Source organism: Nomascus leucogenys, chromosome 10 (genome assembly GCF_006542625.1).
Source record: "Nomascus leucogenys isolate Asia chromosome 10, Asia_NLE_v1, whole genome shotgun sequence".
Classification (NCBI taxonomy): Eukaryota; Metazoa; Chordata; class Mammalia; order Primates; family Hylobatidae; genus Nomascus; species Nomascus leucogenys.
Window position 1 is genome coordinate 44264950 of NC_044390.1, and position 12200 is coordinate 44277149.

The 12200-nt window shown below is 50.0% G+C and overlaps 1 protein-coding gene across 4 annotated transcripts in view; it reads left to right on the forward strand.

The window, feature by feature from the left end:
* ANKRD27 (ankyrin repeat domain 27) overlaps positions 1-12200 on the forward strand; it is a 79098-nt gene that overhangs the window by 34030 nt on the left and 32868 nt on the right. For all 4 annotated transcript variants that reach the window (XM_012500212.2, XM_030820253.1, XM_030820252.1 and 1 more), the window contains 4 exons: positions 82-203; positions 1838-1916; positions 2741-2873; positions 10779-10871. In XM_012500212.2, coding sequence (XP_012355666.2) covers positions 82-203; positions 1838-1916; positions 2741-2873; positions 10779-10871 — 427 coding nt within the window. The remainder of the gene's footprint in view (positions 1-81; positions 204-1837; positions 1917-2740; positions 2874-10778; positions 10872-12200) is intronic.

Below are 12200 nucleotides of genomic sequence, written 5' to 3' on the forward strand. Positions count from 1 at the left end.
CCCTGAGATGTGTTCTTAGATCCAGGCCGGAGGGTTCTCTTACTGTGCTCTGAAGTTGTCACTTTCCAAATTATTTTACAGCTTTAACATACCTCGTGCCAAAAGAGAGCTGGCTCAACTGAACAAATGTACCTCCCCACAGCAGAAGCTTGTCTGCTTGCGAAAAGTGGTGCAGCTCATTACGCAGTCTCCAAGCCAGAGAGGTCTGTGCTTGGGAAGGGGCCTGGCCAAGGGGTAGATGCTACATGCAGATGAAAAAGCAAAGAGTGATGCTATCTTAAGGGATTTTTGTGGGGCTGGGTGCAGTGGCTCACCTCTGTAACCCCAGTACTTTGGGAGGCCAAGGTGGGAGGATCACTTGAGGCCAGGAATTGGAGGTTGTGGTGAGCTGTGATCACACCAGTGCACTACAGCCTGGGTGACAGAGCGAGACCCCTTCTCAAAAAAAAAATAAATAAATAAAAAAGAAAGAAAACAAGTCAAGAAAAAGTCAGTAAGAAAGAGATATACCTATGTGTATAGATAAGGGATGATCCTGAGTGTATTGAATGAAATAAACAGGAATGCATATGGTAGACTTCCAGCCAATAGCATCAAAGAATGGGGGATAGCTGTTTGGCCATGATGTGATGGTGAGCTCATGTCCTGGACAGATGTGCAGGAAGCAACAGCAGGAGCCTCTTGGAAAAGAGACTGGCTGGCAGGGATGGGAGGAACATTCACAGTTTGCTCTTTTGTATTGTTTGAATTTTTAAACGTGAATGAATTATTTAAGATTTCAAAATGGAAAAAAAGTGAAACTCCACATGGGCAGTGGACTCCGTGTCTATCAAATGGAAGTGACCTTAAGAAGGACCTTAGTGACTTTAGGAAGAAAGAGACTTTTGGTGATGGCTCTGGGCTCATCTTCATTTTGTATCACTGCAGCCACCTCCCTGGGCTCTTTCAGTGTCCAAGGGGGTGGCAAGGCATGGTCTGCTTAGGGTTAACATATATATATATTTTTTCTTAAGAGACAGGGTTGGCTGGGCGTGGTGGCTCATGTCTGTAATCCCAGCACTTTGGGAGGCTGAGGCAGGCAGATCACGAGGTCGGGAGATCAAGACCATCCTGGCTAGCACGGTGAAACCCTGTCTCTACTAAACATATAAAAAAAAAATTAGCCAGGCATGGTGGCGGACGCCTGTAGTCCCAGCTGCTCAGGAGGTTGAGGCAGGAGAATGGCGTGAACCCGGGAGGCGGAGCTTGCAGTGAGCCGAGATCGCGCCACTGCACTCCAGCCTGGGCGACAGAGCGAGACTCTGTTTCAAAAAAACAACAACAACAAAAAAGAGACAAGAGTTTCACTCTGTCACCCAGGCTGGGTGCATTTGTAGATCACTACATCCTTGAACTCCTGGGCTGAAGTTATCCTCTTGCCTCAGCCTCCCAAGTACCTGGGATTGCAGGCATGCACCACCACCCTTGGCTAATTTTCATATTTTTTTGTAGAGGTAGGGTCTTGCTGTATTGCCCAGGCTGGCCTCAGACTCCTGGCCTCAAGCAATTCTCCTGTCTCGGCCTCCAAAGCACTGGGATTACAGGCACATGCTGCCACATCTGGCCTGAGTTATTAATACCTTGTTTTGGTCATGTTCTGAAAATGCTGGGTATTCTTTCCCCCCGGACCTGATACCTGATCAGGACGCTGTAAAGGAGCTTGTGCAATGACATTTCTCCCTCAATGTATGATCCCCCGATACGTGGTTTCACAAGGTGTGCGGTGGTAGGGAGTTGATATGCTTGTCAGTCTGTTTGAATCTCATGATGGCATTGAATGTGTGTTTCCCCTTTGCAGTGAACCTGGAGACCATGTGTGCTGATGATCTGCTATCAGTCCTGTTATACTTGCTTGTGAAAACGGAGATCCCTAATTGGTAACATTTTCTGTTAAGGTGCTCTTTTAAAAACGGCAGTGCTTGGCCAGGCGCGGTGGCACACACCTGTAATCCCAGCACTTTGGGAGGCCGAGGCAGGTGGATCACGAGGTCAGGAGATCGAGACCATCCTGGCTAACACGGTGAAACCCCGTCTCTACTAAAAAATACAAAAAAATTAGCCTGGCGTGGTAGTGGGCGCCTGTAGTCCCAGCTATTCAGGAGGCTGAGGCAGGAGAATGGCGTGAACCCAGGAGGCAGAGCTTGCAGTGAGCCGAGATTGCGCCAATGCACTCCAGCCTGGGCAACAGAACGAGACTCCGTCACACACACACACACAAAATGGCAGCGCTGCACTGTGGTAGTTCTAATGTAACTCTAGGAAAAGCCCACCTTTAATTGGACACCTGTTATGAGCTAGGTGTGGGGCCTCCCCCAGCTTCATCCATCCACTTACAGATGGGGAAACCAAGGCCCAGAGAACTTACGTTTCTTGTTCTGGAATGAGTGTCTAGACAGTGGTTGAGCAGAAAGCTGATTGCCATTCTTTCTGGCCCCAAAACCCATAATCTCTCCCCCAGAACCCACAGCTCAGTTTATAGTAATCGGCTTGCTAAAGACTATTTCAGGGAACCAGCTAGTCATTTTACTTGTGTTCCTAATCGCACACGCTCTGCAGAGAGACCCAGGGGATGGTGGTTGTAGCTTCCTGAGCGAACCGACTGACTAGATATTTGATCAGTTGCCCAAGCCAATAATATTTTTTTTTTGCAGAAGTGTGACTTGGATAGATGACAACATAACTTTATTCTTCCTTTCATTAGGATGGCAAATTTGAGTTACATCAAAAACTTCAGGTTTAGCAGCTCGGCAAAAGATGAACTGGGATACTGCCTGACCTCATTCGAAGCTGCCATCGCATATATTCGGCAAGGAAGCCTCTCTGCTAAACCCCCTGTAAGATCTCACCCCTGCCCTGGCCTTCCTTTGTGGGCATCATGGTTCCCTTGATAGGGTGCTGGGGTTAATATGTGGGCAGAGGGATTCTTAAATTGCCTCCCAGGAGTGGAGCCTCAGCTGTTTGAGGGCTGTGAGTCTTGAAAATCACTCAGTGAAGAGAACACCAAGCCCCCAGTTGGTGGTAAAAGTTGGTGGGTTATCATTGGGATTTACGTTGCTAATATCCTACTTTAGTCCCCATCCTCTCCAAAGACATGTGGGTGCAAAGGGAAGCCAGAAGTATGGAATTTGGATTTCTTGACCTTGATAGCCAAGAATTGATGTCACGGGATCCCTGGACTGTCACTTTTCCAGCCGGAAACCTCTGTGGCTGGTGGCTCCTTTGCCTGAGTTTTGTTTGGGCCTGCCGGGCTCATTTCACCCTCTTGGCCTGGCAGGCTGCGCTCGGCTTGCACTACTGGCCTGGATCCCACGCCTGCCAAGGGCGAGCCAGGTGTGGAGTGGCGAGGGGTATGTGAGCAAGTGCAGGGTCTTGCCACTGCACACAACCAGGTGTGACGACTGAGGTGGGGTGGGCAGCTCCAAGTTGCTTGTACAGGGTCCTGCTCCATGCAAGGCTGCAGCTGGAGCAGACATACTGTAGGCTGCTTCCACAGTGGGCACTGGGGAACACAGTGGCGCCTGGAATCTTGGAGACACCAGGAACTGCAGAGCCCCAAAGAGGGTGTCATAGCCCTGGCTCAGGGAACTCCTAGGTTGGGATCCCTGAAGGGCCAGAGCTCTTCTCTCCTCTCATCACCTGCAATGTAGTGAGTCGGGAGCATGTTTTAGCTCTGTTTATGTTACACCTCTTTCAGTCCTGCCATTCGGTGGGTCCTGAGTTCTTGTCCCATGTCCAGGAAGAATGAGGTACGTAGACTAGTGGAGGGTGAGCAAGGCAGAGAGGAGCTTCACTGAACGGCAGAATAGCTCTCAGGAGACCCACAGTGGGCAGCTTCTTGCCACAGACAGGTTGTCCTGACGAGTCAAAGAGGCCTGACGTAGGTAGCTCCTTCCTGCAGTTGGTAGTCCCGACATCTGTCTGAGTCTGGCTGAGTCCGGGGTTTTTTATGGCTCAGAAGGGAGGGAGTATGTGCTGATTGGTCCATGGGTGGGCCTGGAGAAAGCACCATGAGTTCTCACTCTGGGCCGTGGACTCCACTTGGAACTGACAGCCTGGCCCCCAGGCTTCAGGCTGTCCCTGTCTTAAAGGTGGGGCTTCACTGGGGACCTGCCCCTTTCCGCCCAGGAGCCTGTCTGCCTTCTGCCACCATCAGCATGCTGGCCAGTGCACCCAGGCTGTTTGTGCCAAGGGGCATCTGCAGGCCTGCACCGAGCTGCCCTCAGCCCCTACCTCGGCTACTCTCCCATGCTCATCAGCGCCCAAAATCTTGGAGGGGTCTGAGGCATCATGAGGCTGGCGTGTCAGCGTCACCCCAAGCATGTGCACACCTGGCTGGGTTGCAACAGTACCTGGGCTTGGCCTCAGCTTTCCTCCGAAATTGAAGTCGGTGCCAGGAGTGGGGAGGAGCGGGAGCAGGCACTTATGAGCCTGCGGGGGCAGGGGTGCTTCCTGGGCCCGAGAGCGCAGAGTTGCCTGGATCCAGAGCTGCAGCTGGGTGGCTGCAGCTGCGCCTGGGAGTGCAGGGCTCCTACCCTGCCAACTCAGTAGCCTGTTCCTGGCTCCTGTTGGCCCTGCAGAGTGCACAACCCTGGCCGCGCCTCCTCCGCTGCAGCTTGAGTCTTTGCAGCAGCTGCTCCCAATGGGCCGCCACTGCCATCTGTGAGACCATTAATGTGTGCAATTTGAGGACTCAGTGGCCTTGCCATTGTTTCCTTGGTTGTTATTGAGCATTGGCTGGAGTCGGTGGGGGTGTGAGATTATATTTCTACGTGAATCATGAGAATCTTGAACCATAGTTGTCCTGCTGGCCTGTTTTACTACATACCAGTGAGTAAAACATGATCATACAGAAATCACAAAGTTGAAATCAATAAAATGAAAAGATCTCTGTATTACAAGGTGAGAGTGCCAAGGATTGAATGTTCATCTTTGTCAGACTTTGATGTAGAATCTCCCAAAATAATGATGAGCTAAAGTGTCTGGGAGACAGCATCAGCCTGTCCAGGCGCCCTCAGGTGCAGGCAGTTCCACCACATTCATTCATTATTAACATGTTCTTGCATTTTCAGTCATTTTCCTACCCATGTATATTTTACATAATTGAAATTATGTTGTGTGCTGGGCTGGGCACAGTGGCTCACACCTGTAATCCCAGCACTTTGGGAGGTCAAGGCAGGTGGATCATCTGAGGTCAGAAGTTTGAGACCAGCCTGGCCAACATAGTGAAACCCTGTCTCTACTAAAAATACAAGAATTAGCCGGGCGTGGTGGCAGGAGAATTGCTGTAATCCGGGAGGCAGAGGTTGCCGTGAGCTGAGGTTATGCCACTGCACTCTAGCCTGAGCGACACAGCAAGACTCTGTCTCAAATATATATATAGAGAGAGAGAGAGAGAGGGAGAAAGTACTGTTTTTTTCCCAAAAGAATAGCTTAATTTTTTCCTAATTAGAAGACTAATATTTGCTTACAAATAATATTTGCAGTCTATAAAATGGCAGTGAAGACAACAAAAACTTCCCATAAACTTACTAGCCAGGGGTGACACTTATTAATATTTTAGCATTTGTCTTTTTTTCTGTGCATACACAATTGTATCTCTCTCTTTTTTTTTTTTTTGATGCATGTGAGCCAGCATTTTATTCATTCATTTCTTGTATGTGACGCACTCGATGACATCCTTGGCCCGAGATTCTTTGCCATAGTCCTTAACTGCTACATAGTTGCAGCTAGCCCCTTCATGGGGTTTCTCCTCTCTGTCAGTTTTACAGAGGCCTTACCCATTCCCTTTGTTTCTCATTGTCATCAATCTTAATTAGTTTGACCTGGTGTTCAGCACCTAGGGTCTCCCCAGTGTGGCATCTGCAGGCTCATCACAGTTGGATGCAAGCACACCAAGATGGGCTTAGCACTCGTCTGAGGCTTTGGCAGCTTGGGGAATTCCATGTGCTAGGCCACCGTGGATGAAGGCATCCTTCAGCACCCCTTGTAAATCAGTGTTAACGTCCATTACACCGCCAGCAGCAATGTCTTCCTTGGCCACGGCAGGGGGTCATGGGTGCAGCAGTGCATCATGGGTGCAGCTGTGCAATGTCTTCCTCAGCTACGGTTGTGGGTCATGGGTGCAGCTGTGCAATATCTTCCTCAGCTATGGTTGTGGGTCATGGGTGCAGCTGTGCAATATCTTCCTCAGCTATGGTTGTGGGTCATGGGTGCAGCAGTGCAAGACCTTCCTCAACCATGGCAGTGGGTCACGGGTGCAGTAGTACAATGCCTTCCTTGGCTATGGCGGTGGGTCACGGGTGCAGCTGAATCTTGAACACACCTGAGCTTCTGCCTCCACATGACTTGGCGGTAGCAAGGAATGAACACAGTTATCTTTTTAACCAAAATTTTAGATCATGATCTCGCTGTATTCGTTGATGGTATTCAGGTACTTGATGAAGAATTAATCTCTGCTCTTCTCTGAAGTCTGATTTAATTCCCCCACTTGGCTGCCAGTGAAATTGGGGGTCGTCCATCTCATCTCAGATGTGGCTGGCTGTGGCTCTTCTGAAAAGTTACTTTCTTCTGCCGTGTTTCCATATTTAGGGGGAAATCAGCAAGATTTTAGAGTATGTATGTGGGCTGGGTGCAGTGGCACATGCCTATAATCCCAGCACTCTGGGAGGCTGAGGCGGGTGGATCACCCAAGGCCAGGAGTTGGAGAGCAGTGTGGGCAACATAGTGAGACCTTGTCTCTACAAATAAATAAATAAATAAATAAATAAATAAATAATAAGAATGTGTGTGTGTGTGCTCTTGTGTCTCTACCTATGTGTGTGTGCAGCATCAGAATTTCTGTTCATTTCCATGGCTGGGGAGTAAGAATTGTGAATTTGACTTGTTTTCTATGAGGCTCTGGGAACCTGTGTTTCTCTCACCGTGCCCGCAGTGGTTTCTGCCCTGCCCTCTGGTTCTTGCGCTCTGATTGGTCTGAGAGTTCACTCCCTGGCCGGCTTTCCTGCCCTGCAGAGGAATCACTCTGCTGTGCCTTGCTGGGCCCACGGTGTCTCTGGTCACCTGGAAAGAGGTGTCCACCTCTCGAAGATGCTCCCATCCCCTTGCTGCCCCGTAGCGTGGCTGTCTTCTACTTTCTCATTTTCTGTGGAGGCCTTTGCCAGGTTGTAAGGAGGTGGCTGACCAAACAGTATCCGTCGGCTTCTCACACCTCCTTTTATTTCAGAAAATATTGCAGGCACATTGGGAGTAGTATTTGAGAGGTTGCTTCTCTCGTGCTGGTGTTGGTTTGAGGGTTTGAGTCCAGTCTTTCTTTTTTTTTTTTGAGACTGAGTCTCGCTCTGTCACCCAGACCGGAGTGCAGTGGTGCAATCTCGGCTTAATGCAACCTCCACCTCCCGGGTTCAAGCGATTCTCCTGCTCAGCCTCCCAAGTACCTGGGACTACAGGCATGCACCACTACGCCCGGCTAATTTTTGTATTTTTGTGGAGATGGGATTTCACCATGTTGGCTGGGCTCATCTTCAATCCCTGACCTCAAGTGATCCACCTGCCTCAGCCTCCGAAAGTGCTGGGATTACAGGTACCAGCCACTGCCCCCAGCCTGAGTCCACTCCTTCTATAGGCTCAGATGTCTTGGGCGTGTCTGTCTGTCTCTGCATCTGGGGTGTAAGGATGCCCCTAAGGATAGTGTTTAGTTTGGATGGGCAAGGGAGGGTCACAGCCCAAGGCACCCCTCTTGTTGTCAGGGTGTTGGACCCTGGTTCTGCCCTCCTGGATGGAGTATGGTTGGTTCTGGTGAAACCTTGAGACAGGTATGCATCATCCTCATGGCTGGCTGTGAAGCCCACCCTGCAGGTATTGAGAGATGCTCATATATTTACTGTGGCCTGTAATTGACGGAGCAGGCGTCGTGGCTTCCTTGTTGTTGTGATTCTGTCTGTATTATGGCCTCTGTCTTAGCTGCTCACTGGTTTAAGTAATGAAGCTCCCTTTAGGAATGTAGAGAGTCATTGCTATGTATTGATGGTGTTTCCTAGGGAAAAATCCCAAGTGTATCTCCTCACAGCAGAAGAGGTTTCTGAAAAGTATTAAGGACTAAATATGAGGACATCGAGTTAGATTTTACTATTGATTTTAGATAATGTAGTTTCACGGAAATTTTCTCTGCAAGATATACTTGAGGTGACCATAAGCATTTTATTTTTCTTAGAGACAGGATCTCGCTCTGTCACCCAGGGTGGAGTGCAGTGGTGTGATCCTAGCTCACTGCAGCCTCCAACTCCTGCGCTCAAAGGGATCCTCCCGCCTCAGCTTCCTGGGTAGCTGGGACTACAGGTGTGTGTCACCACACCCAGCTAATTTTTTAATTCTTAAATTTTTTGTAGAGATGAGGTCTTGCTATTTTGCCCAGGCTGGGCTTGAACTCCTGGGCTCATGTGATCCTCCCACCTCAGCTTCCCAAAGTGCTGGGATTATAGGCATGAGCCACCACACCTACTCAGCATTCTTTAAGCATGTTCATAAATGAAGACTTCAGCTTTCTGAAAATAAATTACTGGGATGACTCTAGAGTCACCTTTGTGAATGAAAAAAAGAGAGAACTTTGAAAGAATCTGAGTTGGGCCTGGTCACTCATGCCTGTAATCCCAGCACTTTGGGAGGCTGAGGCAGGAGGATCACCTGAGGCCAGGAGTTCGAGAGCAGCCTGAGCAATGTAGCGAGACCCCCATCTTTACAAAAAATTAGCCATGCATGGTGGCACACCTTTAGTCCCAGCTACTTGGGAAGCTAAGGTGGGAGGATCACTTGAGCCTGGTAGTTCAAGGCTGCAGTGAGCTATGATTGTGCCACTGCAGTCCAGCTTGAGAGACAGAGCAAGACCCTGTCTCAAAAAAAAAAAAAAAAAAAGATAAAAGACAAAAACAAGAAAGAACCTCTACCATTCTTGGCTGCAGCTTTGCATGCTTCTGGCCTTCCTTATATTACTGGGTTTCTCATAAAAAGGATTTACTCCTTTCTCTAGTAAGTCCTTGCTGATACCCCCTCTCTTCCAATAGCTCATTCTTCCCTGAAGATTCAGTCTTGGGAGACCTACCTCTCTTCATCACTGCTGTCTAAATTGTTAACCAGAGTTGCGGCAAGAGTGCTGGATTTACGCGGATAACAATGTGTGATGTTTCTCTGACCCTAAGCTGCTCAGCTGTGAATTGCGGTGTGAAGCGGATTGTTAGAGCTTTATATAGCACACAGCAGCTGGGGGCAGAAGTGCCTCTCACAGGTGCTGGTATTCATTTGCTAAGTTAACCCTCCTGGGGGACTGCTGGGAGGACCCTGCTTGGCAGCCCACCCCAGGAATGGCCTATCCCTAGAGGTGTTGTCGGCTCTATCTTTAGGTGGACCTCTAAGTCAAAACTTAGAGGGCTGTAAAGAGACATCCTTATTCCACAAATTTTTCAGGGTTTGGGGGTCTTCTGGCAGCCGCTGGCTGGAAAAAACTCCCTTTAATTCCCACCAAGACCCTTTTTCAGGAAGCAAATTTGTTATTACACGGTTTGGTTGCAGGTGCTCAAGGAAGCATTCAACAGTCTTGCAAGAAATGAGTTAATAAAGTATTATGAAAAGTATCTAGAGTTTTGCCTTTTTTTTTTTTTTGAGATGGAGTCTTGCTCTGTCGCCCAGGCTGGAGTGTAGTGGCACAATCCTGGCTCACCGCAACCTCCACCTGCCGGGTTCAAGTGATTCTCCTGCCCCAGCCTCCTGAGTAGTTGGGATTACAGGCGCCCGCCACCACACCTGGCTAATTTTTGTATTTTTAGTAGAGAGGGGTTTCACCATGTTGGCCAGGCTGGTCTCAAACTCCTGACCTCAAGTGATCCACCCGTCTCGGCCCCCCAAAGTGCTGGGGTTACAGGCATGAGCCACCGTGCCTGGCCTATTTATTTATTTTTGAGATGGAGTCTCTCCCTCTCACCCAGGCTAGAGTGTAGTGGTGTGATCTCAGCTCACTGTAACCTCTGCCTCCTGGGTTCAAGTGATTCTTCTGCTTCAGCCTCCCAAGTAGCTGGGACTACAGGCATGTACCACCACGCCCTGCTAATTTTTTGTGTTTTTAGTAGAGATTGGTTTCACCATGTTGGCCAGGCTCGTATCGAACTCCTGACCTCAGGTGATCTGTTTACCTCAGCCTCCCAAAGTGCTGGGATTATAGGTGTGAGCCACTGTGCCTGGCCATGTGGCCATATTATTTAATAGGCACGTCCACAAAGCAAAACCCCTCTCTTTCCTGCTGGTTGACAGTGGGAAATCGAGACCAGCTTGTGAAATGGCTTTCCTGTCCAAAGGCCCCAGATAAGACAGCAGGGAATTGGGCTGTGCAGGCATTTGGTCAGAGGCTTGAGGGAGGGAGGGCAGGGCAATGTGAGTTTCCATCTGGAGGATGATGGTGTGTGTGTGCCGCATTCCACGCTGGAGATGGCACATTCCACATATACACGCAGTCAGGGTGCCGCCGCCATCCCCTTCCCCGCCAGGAAGCAACCGTCAAAGCCTCCACTTCCAGGAAGCCCTTCTTTCCGCCTGACATCAGCCCATCCTCCATCTCAGCGAGCAGGTCCCGTATGAGACGGGAGAGAGGCGCAGCCTGTACTGCTCTGAAGAGACAGCCAGAGTTGTTGCTGAGGTGCTGGGTTTTGAAGGATCTGCACTGACATCTCGTGGTGTGTTTGGTTTTTTCCCTGCAGGAGTCTGAGGGATTTGGAGACAGGCTGTTCCTTAAGCAGAGAATGAGCTTACTCTCTCAGATGACTTCGTCTCCTACCGACTGCCTGTTTAAGGTGAGATACCAAGACGTCTCTGTGGGTAAAGGTGGGTGAGGAACGCTGCATCTCTTGGCGTCTCTATGAAATCCATCAGGGTTGGCCAGGCATGGTGGCTCATGCCTGTAATCACAGCACTTTGGGAGGCTGAGGTGGGTGATCACCTGAGGTCAGGAGTTCAAGACCAAGTGTGGCCAACATGGTGAAACCCCTGCCTCTACTAAAAATACAAAAATTAGCTGGGTGTGGTGGTGCATGCCTGTAGTCTCACTGTTCGGGAGGCTGAGGCAGGAGAATCGTTTGAACCCAGAAGGTGGAGGTTGCAGTGAGCGGAGATCATGCCATTGCACTCTAGCCTGGGCAACAGAGAGACTGTCTCAAAAAAAAAAAAAAAAAAAAAAGAAAAAAAAATGATCAGTGTGGTGGTCTGCATAAACCCTGAAGTTCCATTCTGTGCTCAGAATGGGCAGTAGGAATGCTGAGGTTTTAAATTTGGGATCAAGGCCGGGTGGGGTGGCTTACTTCTGTAATCCCAGCACTTTGGGAGGCCGAAGTGGGAGGATCACTTGAGGCCAGAAGCCCGAGACCAGCCTGGGTAACATCATGAGTACCCGTCTCTACAAAACAATACAAAAATTAGCCAGGTGTGGTGGCGGGCACCTGTAGTCCTAGCTGCTCAGGAGGCTGAGGTGGAAGGATCAGTTGAGGCCAGGAGTTGGAGGCTGCCGTGAGCTATGATTGTGCCGTCGCACTCCAGCCTGGGTGGCAGAGTGAGACCAGCACGTTTCCCCACCTCCCCTAGCGTGCTGTGCTGTAGCTGTGCTGGGTGGCACACTGTGGGCGCAGGCCAGGCCTCTTGCTTTCTCAGTTCTGTGGAATACCACCCGTTCTTCCAGGCCAGCTCAGTGGCGCCTCCACTGGCAGCCCTGGCAGAGCTGATGCCTCTGCTGGGCTCGAGGAGCCCATTCTCAGATGTTTGTGGGTGTGTGCACTGGCTTGGGAACACGGTGCCTGACTTCCTGGTAGTCTGGTCACCTGGCACATGGGGGCAGCTCCTTGCTCAGGCACTGGCCACAGGCAGGCCGCTGAGGTGACCACAGGGCAGTCCGTGAGCGCTGGGCTAGGGCAGAGCCCTCTGGGGGAGGCTGCTGTGCTTCCAGGTGACCTGGAGCCAGAGTGGGTCCCGGGGAATGAGCACGTCCAGGAAGCACAGGGTGAGCTCTGCAGGTTTGTGTGTTGATGGGGTTTCCTGCTTATTGCAGCTATTCTCTTTCCTTTGCAGATTGAGGCTCTATTAGAATAAAAGAGGATCCCCTAGTCCATAGCAAGTATACAAATAATAATAAT